General features: G+C 42.2%; 1 protein-coding gene across 1 annotated transcript in view; it reads left to right on the top strand.

The window, feature by feature from the left end:
* GTF3C1 (general transcription factor IIIC subunit 1) overlaps positions 1 to 23,974 on the top strand; it is a gene marked incomplete in the record, with an annotated part of 1,808,906 nt that overhangs the window by 311,594 nt on the left and 1,473,338 nt on the right. Inside the window, 1 exon segment of the mRNA XM_044089472.1 lies at positions 788 to 946. Coding sequence (XP_043945407.1) covers positions 788 to 946 — 159 coding nt within the window.

Raw genomic sequence — 23,974 nt, 5'->3', positions numbered from 1 at the left:
GTACTTTTCAGTATTTTTTTGTGAAATGTTTTTTGTTTCATCTAGGCTGAGCCAGAAATAGGTCAGTATTGATCAACGCACTACCCCAGTAAATAAATATAAATAATTACACACCCCACATTCTATTAAATGGGCCCCTACTGGCTATCTGATCACATAGTGCTGCTATCTGTTGCCTGCTTTTATTTGGTTTGTCATGGTCAAGTGCTATTTGTTTAAGGCAGCAGATAAGCCACCAAGTTCGCATACTGTGGAATAGTGGTAAGTTGTCAGTCTTCCTTAAACTGAATTGGATTTACATTTTTCCTGATGTCAGTGCTTGCAGATAAACACACACATGCACACACATACTAGTCCTCATCTCTACACAAGCATATCCTGACATCAGGTTAGGGAATGAATGGATTATACACTTGCATCTCAGAATATTCTGCCTGACATCCCTTAGGAGTTTGCAGCTGACAGACCTCCATAAATAAGTAGGTGTTGACCCTGCAGCTGGTATGCCCCACATATCATTAAAATATGTGACCCTTTTGCTGGTTTCCCTGCAGCCATCATCAGAGATGGATCCTCCATTTGCTGTTCTTCCAGTCATCAATAGGAGGGGAAAACTGTTGAATTGAATATCTTGCTCTCCCATTTTGACAGTGAGGAAGCTGAATAATTTTATTGTTCTTGTGGGCTACATAACTTTTAGATGGTAATTGTCAGTTAATTATGAGATGTGAGACTCCATCAAGTCGTTAATTGCTCCACTGATGTCTACTTTTTATTTTTGTTTTAGGAACTGACATCATGGTGAGATGTTTAAAACTACTGAAGCCTTATAAAAGGAAGCATATGGATGATGATGACGATGACGATGAAGAAGAAAACAGCAAGACAATTGTACCTGTGGATATTATCTACGAGAGAGACATGCTGACTCAAGCTTATGAACTGGGTAGGCCATTTTGAAACAATTAACATTTAAGTTATTTTACAGCAGTGTTTGATAGCAGGATTTGTCCACTGTGAGTAGATGTTGGCATTGGTGATATATCAATCCATAAATGCAGTGATTCAGTTTATTTTAGTAATTACAGACCTGAGTCGGATGGCCATCATTGGTAAGGCTTTTGAACGAATAAGGCTGAATTTTATTTCTAGATAACGTTTTGCATGCAAATTTGTTACAAAGTTGTATTTCTGGACATTACTAATGTTGCAAAAATGTATTGCTGTTTTATAATGCAATTTACACAGTAGGTACCAGCCTAGCTTTGGATGACATTTGTCTTGACATAGCTAAGGCATTAAGTTCAATTCCTCATGAACCTCTTGTTCAAGAAATTGGAAGCAACTAGACTGGACTGATTGGATCATCAAATGGCTGTGTAACCATCAATGTATGGTGAAATTTTTAAATGGGATTTATAGCTCCAGACTGTTAACTTAAACAAGTTGTTTAGAGAACCATGACAGGGCCCTTTTTTAAGATTTTTATTTCTTTTGTGTTGTCTTTTGGGTCAAAAATTTGCTGACAGTGCAACATTAGGGATGACCGTCATCACTTTGTATGACCATAAAATCTTGCAGATTCTTTAGACACGTTTTATATACCTTAACACCTAAAAACAAAATCATGTCTGCTATGAAAAAAATCAAGTATGCCTTTAGACATAAGAATCTTTTATACCCATGTACAGACAATATTAATCTCCTCAGACACACATACTATAGGAGACTTGGGTAGACAACAACCCTCACTTCGTTATGCACAATGAATTTCAAGAAGTTGTCCCTGTGTTATCAGCGATACTATGATCAGTAGCATTTAGTGATCTATTCGTAATGATTCCGTTATATAAGACACCAATGTGACCACACCAAGTATTGTGCAAATTTGTTTTTAAACACCTTCATTAATTTATCACATAAGACATAGGCAAACATACTTTAGCAGAACAGAAAACAAGCCATATTAACATTCTTCTCATGTTTTATACATCATATATATTTTCTTTCCTTACAACTGTCATCTGTTCAACATTTCATAAACATTGCCAAATTCCTGCCTTCCCACAAACCTTACTTTTCTTCCTGTGGAACATTATTCTGCATGTATTCCCACAGTTTCTACTTATTTCTATTATTTGCTTCATCCCTTTTCTAAAGATCTCTCTTCAACTCCTTTTATTCTTTTTATAATATTTAGTACTCCAAATACAGTTGATTTAGACTTTGATTTCTTTTTCTAGTAATTGTTTTTTGCAGTCAACAGAATTAAACTTAATAAGGCCTTACTGTTTTTAGGTAATTTAGATTCTGTGTCCCAACTCAAAAGAATTATTTCCTTGGTTACAAGCATTTGCTTACCCAATACTTCTAGTAGAGAGTACGCTGTAAGGGATTTTTTAAATCTGACAACTCATTGCACTCACAAAATTTGTGTCTTAGTTACCAGTTTCTTCCCCATCACTCCTCCAGTGTTTGCTGTCTACCTGAGGATCTTTGCCTTGAAGTGTTTGATGGGTATTTTATACCCAAGCAGGCTGAAGTGTTCCAAACTTTGTTGCAGACCTGGGAGCCATACATATGTCCTTCCATTGTTCTCTTGTAAATTATTTTTCTTGTCTCTCTTCTTATAGTTGTCGTGCAGTATTTTATATGGCATACTAATTATCCATTTTTACAGCAGGTTATGATCTACATTCACCTAAAAACTGTGAGAGAGCAGTCTTTCACTTGAGATTATAACCTGTCCCTTCCTGTTTTCCTGTACTCTGATATCAAATCTTAGTAGGGAAGGCAGTCTCTAGACTGCAGTCCAAACATCATCTAGGACTCACCCCACTCTGTTACATTTCTCTCTATAGTTATTTGCTCCCAATACCTTTGTTCCTTTGCCAATTTTCTCCAGTACGCCCCAGTCCCCTCTTGCCTATTTCCTGTATACTTGCAGTCATCTGTATTGGTAAAATATCCTTTCTCCATTCTCGCATTGAATTAGTTCTTAAATTACTTTCTGCTACTTATATGAATGTAATATTCTGTATGGTTGTTATTCTCCTTAAGGATCTACATTTGAAATCCCACTCTCTCTTTCTTGAACCCCTTCCCTGTTTCATATTCATCTCTTTCCATTTTGAATTATAATATTCTGCATGTGTTATGTATATGAGCCATAACTGTGTAGCTCTAAAATATCCCTTGAAATCAGGTAATCGTAAACCACCTTGTTCTATTTAGAGAGTCAACATATACCATTTAACCCTTGCCCACTTCCCCTCCCAGATAAATTCCTTCAACTCATTATTAATTGTCTTCTGGTTCATAAAAATATTCATGGCCAGTGTGTATAAAACTAAAGGTACTAAACATTTTCACTGCTTGTATTTTACTGTCCATATCCATAAACACGAGGTTCCAGTTTCTCAGTTTTTGCCTCATCTTTTGTTTAGTCTCTTACCACATATACTTAGCTGCCATAACAGAAGCCTGTTTAATCCATGCTCCTAAATACTTAATCTTATTTTGTCCTGATAAATATGGGTATTGCTAAACCAGTTCATCTGTGGGTATATAATTTATCGCTATAGTCTTTGCTTCTTCCTCATTAATTTTATATCCCAAAAAGACTTGAAACTGTCTCAGAATATTCCACAACATTGAGATGTCCTTTTCTGGATTTGTCCGATAGAAAACATCATCTACAAATAAAGCCAACTTTTCTTGATTACTTTTCTAACTATGTTGTTGCATTTCTGAGTCCCTTATGCCCTTTGCCTAGGGCTTTAAATTTAAAGGAAATAAAGTGGAAAGAGGACACCCCTGCCTGGTTCCTCTGTTCAAGCATAACTTATCAGAAAGGAACTCTCCCACTTCAGTTCTGGACTTTGATCCTTCATATATCATCTTACTAACCACATTATTATATTAAGGAATGCAAGTGTTTCCCTTGCCCTGCTCATAAAACACCAGCTTAATCTGTGAAATGCTTTTTCTGCATCAAGATCTACTAACAACAGTGTCATTTTCTTGCATTCTTGTCCTCTCTGGATCTTCATTGTTCTTTTAATGCTGCCAAATGTTTGTTTGACTCCACTCCAGAAAACCACATTGATCCATATCTATTAGTCTTGGCAACTCCTTTGCCATTTTTTAGCTTGTATAGTCATAAACGCTGTCTAATTGTGGTTTAAAATTGAAATGGGTCTATATGAAACTGGATTTGATGGGACTTTACTGTCCTTCGGTAATACAGCCACCACACCTTCCTTTTAAGATGTTGGTGCTTACCTTCCTTTTAAAATGCTGTTAAATAAAATCTTCAAGATCTTCGTCACTTTCTTCCCTCCAAACTTCTGTTGGAATACAATCTGTTCCTGGAGACATTCCTGAAGATTGCTTATACGTCGCCGTTTTTATCTCTTTTCCTGTTCAGCCTCATCTACCTCTAACTTTGGCATAATTACATCCTCCTTAAATATTTCCATTTATGCTCTTTCTTTATTTCCACATTTTTCTGCTTTATACACATTTTTATAAAATTATCCAAAACATATTAATTATATTTCTACAGGATCTTTGGTGAGTTTTCTTATTACAGGCTCTCTGAGTTTTCTGATAACCCTTTCTACATTCTGTTGCTTGAGTCATTATGCTAAAGGTTTTTGTACTTTGGAGTTATGAAAAATAGTTGCTTAACAACAGTCTTTCTAAACTCCTGCATATTATCCAGATACTCTCTCATTTTCTCTTTAACACTGCATTTGTGCTTGTTCTGTGAGATTCTCCTTACTCTGTAATACTTTATCATCTTTGTCAGTCCCTCTAAGTAAGTCCTATTACTTCTTAAGCATACCTTTTTTTCTTTTATTTCTATCCTATTTTTTAACTCCATTTACATTTTTATCCCACTCAGTAGCCATAGCCTCTGTGAATTCTATTTTCCCTAATAACTCTCAAGTAATTTCCAGTATCCATTCCTTAAATTCATCTCTTTTTAAGGTGGAAAATGCCAGTGCCTAATTTTAACTTCAATACTCTCTTTATCGCTTGCCGAAAAAACAATGCAAGTCCAAGAAAACAGTCGAGTCCAAACAGGCTTGCAAACTTTTATTCCATAAAACGGGCAAAATAGTGATAAAACTGTGAGTGCTTTCGGGATAACCCTTCATCAGACAATGAAACCGCTTTCATAAATCTAGTTAAATGCATTTAAAAACACAACCACCAATAATCTCACTGCCCTCCTTTTCCTAAGGGCTGGTCTTAAAGGTATACATGTATTCAACCCTAGAGGATGGTTTGCTGCTAGTTCTGTAATCCACTGTAGTTCATTACATTCAGTGACATTCACTATGCCCCCCTTCTTCTCACGAGTAACCTGTATAACCATGAACTTAAGTGTGTGTTGGATTCTTAGAAGTATGCACATACAGAGCATTTCATTCATCTTTCTGTCTAATGGTGTACAAGTGATGTTGTATTCTGATTATCAATTTACAATTAGTTTTCCCTACATAGTAACTGGGGCATGACTGACACATCGCTATATATACCGCATTCTCTGTATGGCAGTCTGCATATAACTTAAATTTATATTCCTTTTTATTTATGGAATGAACAAAGCTATTATCACTAATCATGAAGCATGTCTTGCAATGCCTGCAAGGAAAAGTACCTGATGTTCATTATGTTTCACTGTTGCAGTCCTAACCAGTGGGTTATCCGGCTCTCGGTAGCCCTCGATCGGCCCGAATACCAAAGGTAAGTAAATATGATGTTGGCTTTCGTCGTTTGTAAAGGACATCAGGATGTCCAATACAAAAGGAGGCAGCCAACGTCACTTCCTCAGTCTTCCTTGTCGCGGAGCCCGAAGCAGAAGCTTTTTTGCATGAGTGCCGGTCTGCAGTTTACCTTTTTGGTTTCCGGCTACAAAGTTGAAGTCAACTACAGCTAAGTACGTCGTTGGGGATCCTCTTTTCTTGCTTTAACGAATGTCAGAAAAATGAAGATCAGGGATGGAAGCCCAAGGACTATTCTCATAGCTACAGACTGTCCCAGACAGCATTGGTATCCACTGCCTCGTAGTCTCTCCCAATTTCCTCCTTGGCGTCTTCCTGTGAAACCAGATCTTTTGGTTCAGGAAGGGGGAAACATTCTACATCCTCATCTTCAGTCTCTCTATTTGGCAGATTGGCTCATTGTATGACTCCATCCTTTTCTTCTTCCCTTTCCCAGCAGGTGGTTGACGAGGGAGGCCAGGAGGCTTAGCACTAGGAAGTCTTACGCTGCCAAATGGGAAATATTCTCTCATTGGATGCAGGTTAGAGGGGAATCTTCTTCTCAGCCTACTCTTCCTCTGATCTTGAAATACTTGGCTGATTTGCTTCAGGGTGGTCTTTCTTTTTCCTCTATCAAGATCCATGCTTCAGCCATTTCTGCTCATTGTTCTTTTGAGCAACCCATTTTCTCTCATCCTCTGATGAAAATGTTTCTCAGAGGTGCTTGCAACTTAAAACCTCCCAGAAGGGCACCTACCCTACTCCAGCTTGGGATTTTAATTTTCTTCTAGAAAAACTCGCTCTTCCTCCTTTTGAGCCAGCTGCCACTGCAGATTTAAAGTTTCTCTCTTGGAAGACTGCCTTCCTTTTGGCTATAACGTCAGCAAAGAGGGTTTTGGAGCTGCAAGCTTTGATGGCTGTGAAGCCTTTTCTTAATTTCCATGCAGATTGTCTCTCTCTGAGAACCAATTCCTCTTTTATGCCTAAGGTGGTTTTTAGCCTGACTCTTAATCAGTCCATACACCTTCCTACTTTCTTTCCTAATCCTCAAAATAGAGGTGAAAGGATCCTACATTCTCTTGATGTGCACAGACAGCTCAGGTTTTACCTGGACAAGACTAAAGACCTTTGGAAATCAGCACAGTTATTGGTCAGTTTTGTCCCTGGAGCCCAGGGCAAAGCTATCTCTAAGCAAACCATTTCTAAGTGGATTGCACATTGTATTACTTTCTGTTATTCCTTTCATGGCAAGGTTCCTCCTCAAGGGGTTAGGACCCACTCCACAAGAGCAGCTTCCACTTCTGCAGCCTTTTTAAGGGGTGTCCCTACTAAAGACATTTTAGAGGCGGCCACATGGTCTTCTGTTCACACTTTCACAAAGCATTATAATTTGACTTTGTTTTCTAGAGCCAGGGCAGGGCTTGCCACTGCTGTTCTGCAGGGTATTCTCTCCAATCCTTTATTCGGTTGGTACTTCCTCCCTTTTCTCTGGGCTTTGGTAATCAACCCATTGGTTAGGACTGCAACAGTGAAACACAAAGATAGTACAGTTGTGTACACTTACCATAAATGTAGATGTTCGAGTGTATTCACTGTTGCAGTCCTGGTTTCCCTCCCCCTTCCCCCCCTCTCTTTGTTTTGGTCCTCCCCTGTTCTCCTTTTCTAAGGTACAGGCTGAATCTGGTTTTATTTGCCAAGGTTTCTTTTGGCTTAAGCCTTGTTTTCTGGAGACTCCTGACTGTTATGGCAAGAAAGACTGAGGAAGTGACGTCAGCTGCCTCCTTTTGCATCGCACGTCATATTTACTTATCTTTGGTATTCTGGCCGATCGAGGGCTACTGGGAGCCGGATAACCCATTGGTTAGGACTGCAACAGTGAATACACTCCACATCTACATTTATGGTAAGTGTACACAACTGTACTTTCTATCTGATGTTAACATAGTTTTGTTTTTATTTCTCATTCCTGGTTCTTTACACAAAATATCCTTCAGATTACTGTTGCATCTAAAACAAAAACTTGGTTCTTTGTCCACTATATTTTTAAAGCTATCCTCACTTAAGATTTTCCAGTTTTGTTTAATTTATTTTGCAGACCCCATTAATATCGTTGCTGTATTGTGACATAAGTCTATTTTTATTACTTCTTTCTATGTTACTATTTTGTGTCATTATGTTCTTCTCATGGCTATGTGTCTCATTAACTCTAAACCATGGTCTGGCCTTTCCCTTTCTGTCTCTCTTCACTAGTTCTAACCCCTCTTGCAACAGGTTATTTGTGTAGCCCCTTTGTATCATATGGTTCTGTAAACTCTCCAGCTCTTTTTCAAAGTTGGCTTCTTTTGTGCATAGTCTCGATGTATGTAAACCCTGTCCCACTACTATATTTTTAAAAGTACGTCTAGGGTGCATACTTGAAAATTCTAGATAGTGATTGCTCCAACAATTTTTCTTATATAGAAAGGTTGACATGCCAGTCCCTACATCATGGATTATTCTTGCATCCAAAACGTCTATAGATTTAAAATCACTTTTTACTGTAAACCTTAGAAAATCACTGGTGGTCTCTAGATGCTTAACAAACTTTGTCAGTTCATTCTCACTACGTTGCCATAAAATATAAACATCATCCACAAATCGAACATATTGGAGTAAATGGGCGTTCCACCATTGGTCATTAATAAGGACATTCATTTCTTCCCAATACGCCAACACTAGGTTGGTATATGGGTTTGCACAGGGTGTGCACATGGCCACACCCTGTCTTTGCCTGTAGTATGTACCATTACACATAAATACATTATTTTCAAGTATGAGCTGTAGAACTTCCAAAATTAACTGGTTTGTTCTCCCATCAAACGCTTTCTTTACTTTTAGTACTTCCCTGATGGCATTTAAGCCATAGTCATTCCTAAAGACAGTAAAAAGGTTATTGACAACGAGTGACCATTTAATACATTGGCCACTGTTTTGTTTTCTACAACCTCCGATAACATATTCAAAAAATGTCTTGTGTCTTTTAATATTCATAGGTAGTACAGCATCACTATTTTCACTTTAGTTTCCACCCATATGGATAAGTGTTCTGTTATCCACCACCTACCTGAGACTGTCAGTCTCATGGGTGGTGGTATTACATTTTTGTGGATTTTTGGAAACTCTTTAAATATTGGTGTCACAAGATGTTCAATATGAAAAAATCTAACAAATCTTGTTTCAACAATCCCTGTCCCTTAAGTTCTTCAAGTTTTGCTCTCACTTTACAAATTATATTTCTCATCATTATAGGAGAAACACTTGAATAAGTTCGTGCATCTTTAAGTAAATCATTCAAAGCTGAGGTATAAGCTGCAGTATTCAAAACAACAACACTCCACCCTTATCCACCGACCTAATTACAATACGTTCATCTTCTATCAAAGAATTTAGTGCTTCCTTTTCAGAAGCATTCAAGTTATCATATTTACTATAACATTTGTCAAAATAATTTCTAATTTCAAATTCACATGTCCTTAAAGTTTGTATTGTTGGGTGTATTATTGGTACAAATGTACTTGGATGTTTTAACATTGTACGTGCATTCATATTATTGCCATACATTTCCCTCAGTGGTATACTGCGGCCAAACATATGCAGATCGAAAATAACTTCACTTACTTTTGTGCCTCTGCTCGGTATAAAAGACCGTCCTTTCCCCAAAACTCGTAACTGTTCTGGGGTTAAAACCACATTAGATAAATTAAATATATTATAGCCACCCATAACAGTCAATCCACTATTTTCTGTTGGGAGCGGCCTCTCTGGTGTTCGTTCTTCTTGCGCACTGGTACTGGGAAAGTGGGAAAATTCAACCCCTTTCCCATTTCTGTTAAGTTAAAAGTTTTAGTCCTGGCTGAGCTGAGCGTACTGGCTCCACATCCTGCAACTGATTCACTATGCTAAAGAAAAGCCTGATAGTCCTTGTGGATTTTCTTGATTTTAGTTGCCTGCACTGCATAGTAACTAAAATCAAGAAAATCCACAGGGACTATTAGGATTTTCTTAAGGGACAAATCTTTACCTGGGCGAGGGAACCACAGGAAAGAACTGGTAATCTCCAGCACCCTCTGATGATGGAAGGGAGAAGGTCAACATCTATTCCAGGTCAGGAACAATAAAGTGAGGTGGATAATTCGGATGTGATGCCTATAGAGATTTTGTCCTCTGTAGAAACAACAACAAGCATAGTGAATCAGTTGCAGGATGTGGAGCCAGTAAGCACAGCTTAGCCAGGAGCCAGGCCTAAAACTTTTAACTTGACAGAAATGGGAAAGGGGTTGAATTTTCCCACTTTCCCAGTACCAGTGCACAAGAAGAATGAACACCAGAGGGGCCGCTCCCAACAGAGGGAAATAGAGATGGAAAATAGTGGATTGACTGTTATGGGTGGCTATAATATATTTAATTTATCTAATATGGTTTTAACCCCAGAACAGTTACGAGTTTTGGGGAAAGGACTGTCTTTTATACCGAGCAGAGGATCAAAAGTAAGTGATGTTATTTTAGATTTGCATATGTTTGGGCGCAATATAGCACTGAGGGAAATGTATGGCAATAATATGAATGCACGTATGATGTTAAAACATCCAAGTACATTTGTACCAATAATAGACCCAACAATACAAACTTTTTTAAGGACATGTGAATTTGAAATTATTTTGACAAATGTTATAGTAACTATGATAACTTGAATACTTCTGAAAAGAAAGCACTAAATTCTTTGATGGAAGATGAACGTATTGTAATTAAGTCAGAGGATAAGGGTGGGGGTGTTGTTTTGAATACTGCAGCTTATACCTCAGCTTTGAATGATTTACTTAAAGATGCGCAAACTTGTTCAAGTGTTTCTACTATAATGATGAGAAATATAATTTGTAAAGTGACAGCAAAATTTGAACTTAAGGGACAGGGATTGTTGGAACAAGATTTTAGACTTTTTTCATATTGAACATCCTGTGACACCAATATTTAAAGCGCTTCCAAAAATCCACAAAAATGTAATACCACCACCCATGAGACGGACAGTCTCAGGTAGGAGGTGGATAATAGAACACTTATCCAAATGGGTGGAAACTGAACTGAAAATAGTGGTGTAGTGTTACCGACGAATATTAAAAGACACAAGACATTTTTTGAATATATTATTGGAGGTTGTAGAAAACAAAACAGTGGCCAAATATATTAATGGTCACTCTATGTCAATAACCTTTTTACTGTCATTAGGAATGACTATGGCTTAAATACCATCAGGGAAGTACTAAAAGTAAAGAAAGTGTTTGATGGGAGAACAAACCAGTTAATTCTGGAAGTTCTACAGCTCATACTTGAAAATAATGTATTTATGTGTATTGGTACATACTATAGGCAAAGATAGGGTGTGGCCATGGGCACACCCTGTGCAAACTCATACACCAACCTTGTGTTGGCAAATTGAGAAGAAATTAATGTCCTTATTAATAACCAATGGTGGAGTGACCATTTACTGCATTATGTTCGATTTGTGGATGATTATATTTTATGGCAACGTAATGAGAATGAACTGACAAGGTTTGTTAAGCATCTAGAGACAACCACTGATTTTCTAAGGTTTACAGTAAAAAGTGATTTTAAATCTATAGACTTTTTGGATGCAAGAATAACCAATGATGTAGGGACTGGCATGTCAACCTCTCTATACAAGAAAAATTGTTGGATCAAGCACTATCTAGAATTTTCAAGTATGCACCCTAGACATACTTTTAAAAACATAGTAGTGGGACAGGGTTTACGTACATCAAGACTATGCACAGAAGAAGCCAACTTTGAAAAAGAGCTGGAGAGTTTACAGAACCATATGGTACAAAGGGGCTACACAAATAACCTGATGCAAGAGGGGCTAGAAGTAGTGAAGAGAGATAGAAAGAGAATGGCTAGACCATGGTTTAAAGTTAATGAGACACAAAGCCATAAGAACAACATCATCTTCTTCTTTTGGCTGTTCCCGTTAGGGGTCGCCACAGTGGATCATCTGTTTCCATTTCTTCCTGTCGCCTGCATCTTGCTCTGTCACACCAACCACCTGCATGTCCTCTCTTACCACATCCATAAAACTTATCTTAGGCCTTCCTCTTTTTCTGTTACCTGGTAGCTTCATCCTTAGTATCTTTTTCCCAATATACTCAGCATCCCTCCTCAGCACATGTCCAAACCAACGTAATCTTGCCTCTCTGGCTTTGTCTCCAAACCTTCCAACCTGTGCTGACCCTCTAATATACTTATTCCTAATCCTGTCCACCCTCGTCACACCCAGTGCAAATCTTAACATCTTTAACTTTGCCACATCCAGCTCTAAATCCTGCCTTTTTGTCAGTGCCACTATCTGCAACCCATATAACATAGCTGGTCTTACTACCCTCTTGTAGACCTTCCCTTTCACTCTTACTGATATTCGTCTGTCACAAATCACTCCTGACACTCTTCTCAACCCACTCCATCCTGCCTGTACTCTCTTCTTCACCTATCTTCCACACTCACCGTTACTCTGAACTATTGACCCCAAGTATTTAAACTCATCCACCTTCGCCATCTCTACTCCTTGCATCCTCACCATTCCTCTATCCTCCCTCTCATTTGCACACATATATTCTGTCTTAGTCCTGCTGACCTTCATTCCTTTTCTCTGTAGAGCATATCTCCATCTCTCCAGGGTCTCCTCCATCTGTTCCCTACTCGCACTACAGATCACAATGTCATCTGCAAACATCGTAGTCCTCGGGGACTCCTGTCTGATCTCGTCTGTCAACCTGTCCATCACCAGACACCCATCCCCAGCTAGATCCCCCAGAAGTTTGCTCCCCACTGATATAGACAGGATGATGAGGTCCTTTCTCAAGGCTCAGATTGAGTTGGGGCTTCCTGCATCCCCTGCTCATCTGGCTAGGGGTCCATCTCTTACACATTTGCTGGCTTCTCCTCATCAGATTCAGATAGTTATGGATTTTCAGACCCTGGGATGCATCGGGGAGAAGACATGGGTTCCTAGAGGCCATTCTACATCTGCACCGTCAGTGTCCTTGACTTACTCTGCTCGGCCTCGCCCTGGGCAGGTGGAGTTCCGAGTCTGACCTGTCACCCCGGAATCCTTGGGTGGGGGCTCTGGACCTGTTTTTTTGGACCAGTCCTTTCCCCTGGGTGCTTTGGCCCACTACAATCCAGGGCCAGTACTGTCCTGAGGCAGGGAGGCACTGATGTGCTGTGGTCCCTCTTCTCAGTTGGGCTTGCCTGCCGGGAGTGCAAATGGGGCATTGTCCAGCCCTTCAGCCTTCAAGGTTGTAGAGACAACCCTTTCCTCCACTAGAGCTTCCTTTCCTGTTTTCCAGGGACAATCCCAGCCCTCTAGTGCAGACTTCTCATATGTTCCCCGTCAGCCCTCTCAAACTAGTCTTTAGGCAGGAGTCACCCCCATTGGGGTCCCCCCTCTCTTCTGACACCTCCCTTGACCCCCCCCTGGAGAAGGTACCTCGGAAGAGATCATGCAAGAGGAGGCATCTAGACTCCCCTACGGAGTCTCACACTGAGGATATGGACCTCGATGAAGGGGATGGGTCCCCCAGATCTCCACCTGAGGATGTCTGCTTTGAGGACATAATAGAAATCATCAAGCTTAAGGGCAGATGGTGTTCCCTGCCCCTGTCCTCTGAGGAGCCCATGTTCCTGAAGGCTTTCAGGACAGGACCATCTACCACCTGGGTTCCCCCCCTGCTGACGCACTTATTGACCTTATCACCAGCAGCGCTTGGAAGGGGCCGGATACTGTAGAGCTGGTACCGAAGCGAGCTGACAAATTTCTGAGCCCCCTCTCTGACGAGCAGATGTTCATCGTGTTGCACTGCTGCAGTCATTACACTTGGGTTATCCTGCCATCAGGCGGTCCCTCAGTTGGCCAAAGTTCCAAAGTCTTGGTCCAGCGTCGGTTGCTGTCGCTTCTTCCCTGACGTCAGTGCGACAGGGGTATACAAGATGCAGCACACGCCATTTTCTTCAGTTTTTCTTGCCGCGCAGTGCCCGAAGCAAAAGCAGTTCGCAAGTGCCGGTCGGCCGACTCCTGAGATTTTCATTCCGAATCCAGAACCGAAGTCTTCTACAAAGCTAAGTACCCCGTTGGGGAAACTTTTTCTTGCCTCAGTCCGATGTCAGTAAAAGTTAATAACTGTATTTCTTGTGGGAAGCAAATACCTCATAAGGATTTCCATTCTTATTGTATCCCATGCCTCGACCCAGACGTCACAGGTTGTTGGTTTTGCGCTAGGTTTAACAAGCACACTATTAAACGTCGGTTTGATTTTGCCCGACATTATTTTGGCAGAAAATTCAATTACACCATGCCGTCGGATCTACCGACGACCGGAATACACAAAAAGCGCAAAGACAAGGACAGGCATCCGAGGCCCAAAACTGATGATGAAGCCTCTTCTAGGCCAGTCGCCGGTTCTCCGGTTTTCAGCGAGGCGCCTTCGCAGCCCCTGACTACCACTTCTTTGGAACCACAGGCCACCTCTGACTCCCACGTGGAGATGGCTGGGCCTTCGGAAGCACCAGATTTACAGCCTACCGACACTAACCCTTCAGAGGGATCTGGAGTCGCTGAACAACCCGTAGCTTCAGAGGGTGTTTTCAGACCTACTCAGTTAACCATTAAATCTTCTGCTAAGTCTAAAACCCGTTTAAAAACAAAGAAACAACTTCAACATTCACCAGGACAGGCCTCCATGCCTATGAAACAAATGCTCAAAATGGCCGAAGACTTAATTACTCTTATCCAGGGGGTCCCATCCCCCTCATGATAAAAGGCCTAGACAGGATGCAGACTATGACTCATCCGACCAGGTATCCATTTCTTCAGATTTGTCCTCAGACCTAGGGTACTCTTTACCCCTTTATGAGGATTCTGATGCTGAGGACTCAATTCCTTCAGCCTCCCCACCAGAGGACAACTCCTTTGGGGAAACCTTACATACCATGAGGGAGCATTTCCATTGGGAGGGCCAGGATTATTCAGAATCCAAAAAAAGGCTCAGAGATTTCCTTTTATTACCTCAACACAGACCCCTTGCTATTTCGCCAGTGGTAGATATTGTGGATGATGTGTATTCTGAATCCAGTTTAAATCCTGATTCTTTACCCTCTGCTCCAGTTAAGCCAGACAGATACTACAGAGTCCCTGACTCTCACAAATTTCTTTATCTTCTTTTTCTCCCGTACCTACCTCCAACATAAAAAAAACTCTTAACTAAACTTAAACCCACCAAATTAGCAACAGACAACCTCCCAAGTGAATACCTACAAATCGCAGCTGATGCTCTGGCCTACCCAGTATCCATCTTGATTAACCGATCTCTGTCAGAAAGTTATGTTCCCACACTGTGGAAAGCATCACATATAATTCCCCTCCACAAAGGAGGACCCTCCACAGAACTAACCAGTTACCGCCCCATAGCTATTTTCTCTCCACTCTCCAAAATACTAGAGAGATGCATACACTCTCAGGTCTCAGACTACCTCCTTACTAACAACCACCTTTCCAATACTCAGCATGGTTTCCGACCAAACCATAGCACCACCACTGCCTTACTCTCCTTTACTAACACTATCCTTCAGCATAAAAACAATGGCGATCTCTCCTCTGCTACTTTCCTAGACCTATCTAAAGCATTTGACATGGTCCCACAAAAACAACTTATCTCAGTCCTCAATAACCTATCCTTCTCACAATCAGTCACCAACTGGTTTCAGAGTTACCTGTCTGACCACCAACAATCCGTTGTATGGCAGAATGACATATCTCCCCAACAACCTGTCTCCATAGGGGTTCCCCCAAGGATCCATCCTTGGACCCCTACTCTTCTCTGTTTTCACAAATAATCTAGCCTCTGCCACCACACATGGCACACTCATACAATACGCAGATGACTCGACCATCATCTGCTCAGCCCAGTCCCTACCCAGACTGCAAAAAGTCACACAGGAAGCCTTTTCCTCTGTTGAAACTTGGTTATCCGATGCCCAACTAATACTCAACCCTAACAAAACTAAACTACTCATCTTCCAACCCACCAAACATACTCAGAACAACTCTCACTTTAACATCACAGCAAAAGACAACACCACTATATACCCAACTGAGCACACCAAATTGCTAGGAGTGGAAATAGACAATAAACTAAAATTTGACATTCACATATCCATGACCATAAAAAAAGTCCACAAAAAACTAGGAGCATTATACAGAAATAAGCATCTTCTCACCAAAGCAGCAAAGATTTCAATAGCAAATTCCCACCTTATCTCCACCCTACTTTATGCCTCTCCATTATATACCAACCTAAGGCAATGCAATCTAAACAAGCTAGAGACCTACTACAACAAAATTGCCAAATTCGCCACAGGGGCATCCTACCGTAGTCACCACGGTCTCTCACTTGCTGAACTGGGCTGGCTTGAACTCTCTCACCTCCTTCAATGGTATCAACTCTCACTCGCCCACAAACTAGTAAACCATCAACTAAATGTCCCATCCCTCCAGAATCTACTCCAAACCTATCGCACCACCAGACCACTAAGATCCAGCAACAAAAATCACTTGCAGATCACTAAAGCCAATAACTCTGCTGGTGAAACTCTATTCTTTTGCACCATAGCCAAATTATGGCACTCCCTCCCACCCACAAGTACTACAGTACCATCATGCACCCACTTCAAAACTTTACTAAAAGCGCACCTAAAAACATGCTGGCTATGCCCTTGCAACTCCCACTCTAATATCACCCACCCCATCCAACCACTACCTTTCTTTCCACTCCACTAACTACCTTGATTATAGCAAGCTCAGATGCTCATAAGCCTAGTATTTGTACAGCAGTAACTTATTTTAACATTTGTTAATGTCTGTTATGTACTTCACAGATAACGATTCTAGTTGTCTACTGATGTACTATGTTCTTCATCTGTAAATATGTTGTAAGTAGTTGCTATGTAAATTGTTAATTGCTGTGTAATCCAATGTAACTACTGTCTGTTTATTTTAACTGTGGAGCTTTTCTCCCCGGGCCTCCGCTGAAAATGGACCTATGTCCAGTTGGACACTCCCGGTCAACCAATATAAATAAAATAAATAAATAAATTTATAAAAGCCCTGTTGCTGACCCTGAACCTATTTCCCAGGGTCCCAAAGGGGTAAAGGCTTCTACAGCAAAAAATCCAGTCCCCTCTGACAGAGATTCCAGAGCATTAGACAGATGGGGGAAGAAAGTATATACATCTGCAACTTTAGCAATGAGGGCCTTAAATTGCCAGTTTCACATGCTAAAATGTCAGCAATATTTGATGTCTCAGTTGAAACAAAAAAATGCTTCCAAATTCAGATCTTCCTAATTTTCAGGAAATTCAGGATTTATTGCATGCAGGTGAACAAGTGGGAAAACATACTTTGCAATGTGGTTTTGATTCATTACAGGCCTCCTGTAGGGCAGCAGTTACAGGGTCTGTCATTAGAAGACATGCTGGGTTAAAAGAACAGTCTTTTCCAGATCATGTTAAAGCAAAATTATTGGATGCACCTTTGCAGCAGGATGTTTTATTTGGAGTTAAGGCAGAAGAGGTATTAAAGAAAATGGAGGATAAAGCAAAATCTATGCAAACAGTGAAGGATTTCTTACAGTTTCAGCCTCCTCGATTTAGCAGAAATTGGCCAACAAAGAATTGGTCCTTTCCAGTTACAGACAGACCTCAAAGGGCCAGATACAGACGTCCAAGAGACAGAGGTCAACCACAAGGTCCTTATAGGCCTCGACAATGGGGTGTTCAACACAGAAAGAAGGGGAAGATAGGCCTCAACCTTATAAAAAAAACAGCCCCAATGACTTCCCACTACAGCTGCCAAACACTTCTCTCTTGGCAGACCCTTGGGAGGAAAATTGGCACTTTTCTGTCACAATTGGCATATGATCACCAAAGACAAATGGGTTCTCAACATTGTATCTCAAGGTTACAGATTCCACTTTCACACTCTGCCAAGGTTAAAAGGAATGCCAAATCTGCCACCAAATCAATGGGCAGAGGCTTAAAGACAAATTACAGCACTCCTGGACATGAGAGCTATTCAAAAGGTACCAACACAGGAGCAAGGACAAGGATTTTACTCAAGACCCTTTCTGGTCCCCAGAAAGGATAAAGCCTGGAGGCCCATTCTGGATCTTTCTTCTCTAAACACTTTCCTGGACTTTCCAAAATTCAAAATGTTGACACTACAGCAGCTTCTTCCCATGCTGGGCAAGAAAACTTGGCTCGTAACTTTGGACCTCAAGGAGGCATACCTGCATGTCCCTATCAGACAAAACTGCAGAAGATACCTCAGATTCTTAGCAGGTTCAATGCATTACCAATTCTCTGCACTGCCCTTTGGCTTATCTACTGCGCCCAGGGTCTTTACAAAATGCCTGGCACCAGTAATTGCATTTTGCAGACAAAAAGGAATTCAAATTTACCCATACTTGGACGACTGCCTTATTCAAGCAGAGAGCAAAGACATTCTTCTAAAGCATCTGTCATTTGTAAAAAGATTGCTAATTTGCCTAGGGTACACAGTAAACAAAAATAAGTCAAAACTAGTGCCCTCACAAGAGATAATTTTCCTGGGTGCCAGCTTAAATACAACAGCCCAGATGGCTTATCTCACACCAGACAAGCAAGGACAACTGACTCAATATTTCCAATTGATGGCAACAAAGACCCAACTCCCTGCAAGAAAAATTCTGCAGGCTTTGGGTTGCATGGCATCTTGCATACTACTAATTCCATATGCCAGACTGCATATGAGGAAACTACAATGGTACCTAAAAAGTGTCTGGTCTCAACACTGTCACAGTTTGGAAACAGTAATACCGCTCATTCCTTGCCTTCAACATGATTTTCGATGGTGGGCTCAAGCCTGTCACCTCAACAAGGGACAGCCTTTCACTCAACCCACAGCCAGGCAAACACCGACAACAGATGCATCGGATTACGGCTGGGGAGCACACATGGCAGGAAAATGTATTCAGGGCAAGTGCCCCGCAGAACAAAGGCATCTTCACATCAATCAAAGAGATGCTAGCTGTACAAAATGCCCTAACAGCATTCAAGGACCTTCTGCATCCAGGACAATTATTATTAAAGACAGACAACACCACAGTAATGTGGTACATAAACAAGCAAGGGGGCACTCATTCTTATCCCCTCTGCAGACGAGCCATGACCTTGTGGAACACAGCTCTAACCTATCAAGTTCATCTGCAAGCACAATTCCTGCCAGGAGAGAAAAACACACTGGCAGACAACTTAAGCAGAAACATCATGTATCTGCACGAGTGGAAATTACATCTGCAAATATTCAGAATGATAACACAAAAATGGTGGAGCCCAGACATGGATCTGTTTGCATCCCCAATGAATTGCCAGCTACAGAAATTCTGCACAAGGGCTTACCACCCACAAGCATGGAAAGTGGATGCCCTCTCATTCAGCTGGAAAAACCTACAAGTATATGCTTTTCCACCACTAACTCTCCTTTCAAAGGTACTCATAAAAGCCAGGCAAGAAAAGCCAAAGATGATCCTGATTGCCCAAGACTGGCCACGCCAGCACTGGTACCCAATCTTAAAGAACTTAGCACAAGGTCCACCCTGGATTTTGCCTCAAATCCCACATCTTCTGACTCAGCAAAACAATCAGATACTTCACAGCCAGCTCAAGACTTTAAACCTGGCTGCATGGCAGATTCCTTAGTCAAGCAAGCAATGCCTCTCTCCAAAGCTGTTATGGATATCATTTTGGAGGCCAGAAGGCCTAGCACCAGCAAAGCCTATTCGGATAAATGGGAGAGATTCTGTGCCTGGAACCAGGCTCACAGCCATGACCCTCTTGTCCCAAATATTCCTCAAATACTACAATACTTAACTGAGATGCTGGACAAATGTCTCTCATTTTCATCCATCAAGATCCACGCCTCTGCCATCTCTGCTCATTACAACACGGACCCACCAATTTGTTCTAATCCTTTGCTAAAACAGTATCTCAGAGGGGCTAAAAACATAAGACCGCCCCGTAGAGCACCAACTCCAACTTGGGACCTCAACTTCGTGTTGGAAAAATTAACTTTACCTCCTTTTGAACCAGCTAACTCAGCAGACTTAAAATATGTCTCTTGGAAAACTGCTCTGCTCCTGGCAATAACCTCAGCACAAAGAGTTTCAGAATTACAGGCACTAATGGCAGTGGAACCTTTCATCATTTTCCGCCAAGACAGGGTGTCCTTAAGAACAAACCCTACTTTTATGCCAAAGGTGGTATCAAGTGTGGCGCTAAACCAAACTATTCGCTTGCCAACTTTTTATCCAAATCCACAGAATAAAGGGGAGAGACTTCTGCATTCCTTGGACATACACAGGCAGTTACACTTCTACTTGGACAAAACGAAAGCTTTCAGAAAAACTGCGCAATTGTTTGTAGCATATGCTGCAGGAGTACAGGGAAAAGCCATTTCAAAGCAGACCATTTCAAAATGGATAGGACACTTTATACATTTCTGCTATACACACCATGGGAAACCTGTACCTAACAGCATTAGGTCTCATTCCACCAGGGCAACAGCCACTTCAACTGCCTACCTCAGAGGAGTACCTACCAAGGACATTTTGGAAGCAGCAACTTGGAGTTCTTGACCTACCTTCACCAAGCATTACCATCTGCCTCTTTACTCTAAATCCAGAGCTGGCTTTGCCACTGCAGTGCTGCAGGGCCTTATAGCCACCCCTAATGCCTTATAGAACCAGCCACCTTACCTCAGCTTTGGGATTCCTTTAAGGCATCTTTCTTTCCAAAGACATGCATCTGGAGCATTTCTCCCCGGGTCTCCGCTGAAAACAGGCTCTGTGGAACCTAGTCGGACTTTCCCAGTCAACAAATGTTAAATAAAAAAAATAAAAAAGTGTAATGACTGCAGCAGTGTAACACAATGAACATAGTACAGTTTTGTACCTACCATAAATGTAGATGTTCGAGTGTATACACTGCTGCAGTCCAGGTTACTCCCCCCTCCTTCCTCTCTTACTTGCTGGTACTTACCTAAGCCTTCTACCCTTTGCTACCTATGGGGAGTATGTGCTGGTAACTGAAATTTTTTGATTGCTTTTCTTATGTATGTTTTATTAGCAATTTGCATTGCCTACCTTTTTGGGGGCACCTGACATCTGGGGCAAGGAAAACTGAAGAAAATGACGTCGGCTGCATCTTATATATCCCTGTCGCACTGACGTCAGGGAAGAAGCGACAGCAACCGAAGCCGGACCAAGACTTTGGAACTCTGGCCGACTGAGGGACCGTCTGACGGCAGGATAACCCAAGTGTAATGACTGCAGCAGTGTATACACTCAAACATCTACATTTATGGTAGGTACAAAACTGTACTTTCTGGTCCAAGGCAGTGCCAGTCGGCACTGTTGTGGTAGCCGCCGCCACCAAGAAAGAACTGGCAGAGCAAAATACATCTGTTCATCACCCTAACCAAGAGTCCCGGGCAATCAACAGACACGGAAAGCGGGTCTTTGCCTCAGCTACCTTTGGTCTGCGAGCGCTTAACTACTTGGCACATTTCACCTGACTCCAGAAGGACGTGGTCAAAGAGCTTTCCACTTCCTGTTCCGATTTGTTGCCTGCCAGGGAACTCAGTAAGGTTTTACCCAAGCTATGTACTCTCACCTCCCTGGCTAATTCCTCGAAACTGATTTCCAGTACTGTGGAAGGCACCCCTCGAGCGGCCGGCACAGGCATCACTATTCGTTCCCACACCTGGCTGTGCCTTTGTGGAGTCCTTTAAGGCATCTTTCACTAATGCCCCCTTTGATGGATCTACTCTCTTTGGTTCTTCAGTCAAAGCGACACTCACCAGCAGTGAGCAGGAAGGAAAGACCTTGTCTGTTGTGGGAATTAAGTTTTCTACCCCTCATTGCTCTTTCTCCAAGATACAAGGGACTAGAAAATTGTGGTTTCATAAGTTGCAGTCTTCCTTTCAGGATGCTCAGGAAGCTCCCTCTTCTGGAGGTTGGGGGGAGAGTTCAGTGTCAGACACCACCCCAGGGGCAGAGGGGGGTCTGCAAAATCAGGGTTCCAGAGAACCTTTGTCTGAGAAGCCCCTCAGCGCTCCTGAAGTGCTGCCTGGCTGTCCTGCCCTGGAGGCAGTCGAGGGTCCTGTATCACTGCACCTTTTGGCCTGGGCAAATATTACAAGAGATTGCTGGGTGCCAAACATTATTTTCAGGGGCAATTTTATTCTTTTTTCTCAATCGCCCCCACCAGTCAGGAAATTCCTCCCTGATGCACCACCCCATCAGAGCGAGTTAGCTCAACAAGAAGTACTCAAACGTCTTCAGAAGAGAGCCATCCAAGCGGTCACCCCAGGACAACGAGAATCCAAAACTTACTTCTTTTTGGTGCCAAAGGAGATGGGGAACCTGTGTCCAGTTCTGGACCTCAGCATATTGAATCTCTCTGTCAAGAAGTCCAAGTTCCAGATGGTCACTGTCCAGTCCATTGTGCCTCTTCTGCACAAGGAGGATTGTATGTGCTCAGTGGATCTCCAGGATGTGTACTATCATATATAAATAGACAACTGCTCCAGGAGACACCTCCACATTTGCATTAGGGCCCATCATTTCCAGTTCAGGACCCTGTCCTTTGGTCTCACCACAGCCCCCCAAGTGTTCACCAAGTGCATGGCAGTGGTCGCAGCTCACCTGAGACTGCAGGGATTCCAGGTGTTTCCTTACCTCAATGATTGGCTCCTCACAGCTCCCACCAAGCATCATCTGGTCACAGCCACTCAGTACATGCTTCAACTGGTCGACCATTTAGGGATCACAGTGAATCTGCCCAAATCTAATCTGATTCCATCCCAAAATTGGAGTTCATCAGGCTTCAGCTGGACACTGTCAAAGATTCCATTGATCCCTCTCCTCCATGTACATCTAATTTGAACTCATTTTCACTGCCTTCTAGATCTGACTTGTCCTCAGGTTCACCTTATTCTCAGGGACTTAGGGTCCATGGCGTTGGCAATCTGCCTGGTGCCGTTAGCCAGATTCTACAGTGGACTCTAGTGGTTCAGTAGTCTTCTCTGTCCCATCTGATGACTACCTCAATTTGTATCACTCCCATATGCAGGCATCCTTTCTTTGGTGGATTCAGTCTTCTGACATCCTAGCAGGCAAACCATTATCTTTTCCTCCCCCCAGAGCCACCATGACCTCGGATGCTTCCCTGTCGGGGGGGGGGGGGGCATTACCAGGGAAAGAGTGTACAAGGTGTGTTATCCTCCGCAGAGACCAAACTGCACATAAATGTACTGGAGATGAGAGCAGTCCTCCTCCTCATTTTGCAAGCTTTTCAGGACTGCCTTTCTGTGGGTACCATTTCTGCTCACACGGACAACATGGCAGTTGTGTGGTACATCAACAAGCAAGGGGGCACATGATCTTATCTGCTTTGTTGCAAGGCTGTGAGGGTGTGGAAATGGGTGATGTCATCGGGGAGCTTTCTCCTCGCAATACACATTCCCGGAGAGTCCATCGTGTTGGCAGACAGACTCAGCAGGGGCATCCTGAGTCCTCACGACTGGTCCCTGAATCCTTCTGTGGTGAAAGAGATTTTCCTTTGTTGGGGTCAGCTGAGCTGTGATCTGTTCACTTCCCCTCACAACCAGAAATGTAGCCAATATTTCACCCTGATTCCCCTTATTGGGAAGTCCCCCAGGGATGCTCTTGTTCACGATTGGCCTCTGGGTCTCCTTTACGCCTACTCTCATATACCTCTCATTCCAAGAGTGCTTCAGAAAGTTCAACCCCTCAAGGCCACCTTGATCCTCATTGCCCCCATTTGTCCTGTGCAGGTGTGGTTTCCCCTCCTCTGGTCTCATCTGAAGTACCCCCTTAGGTACTAGATCGCCTTCCGGATCTGATTTCCCATCCCTCCCAGCTTCCAACCTTCAGACTCTCCGTCTGACAGCATGGCTTGTCCACTTCCCTTGATCTTGAATCAGTCCAGGCCTGCATCACCCAGCAGGAGGATTATTCTGGCCTCTCAGAAGGCATCCA

This window comes from Protopterus annectens, chromosome 12.part0 (assembly GCF_019279795.1).
Source record: "Protopterus annectens isolate FY-2018-M chromosome 12.part0, PAN1.0, whole genome shotgun sequence".
In the NCBI taxonomy this organism is placed as follows: Eukaryota; Metazoa; Chordata; order Ceratodontiformes; family Protopteridae; genus Protopterus; species Protopterus annectens.
This window is presented reverse-complemented; position numbering and strand designations above follow the sequence as displayed.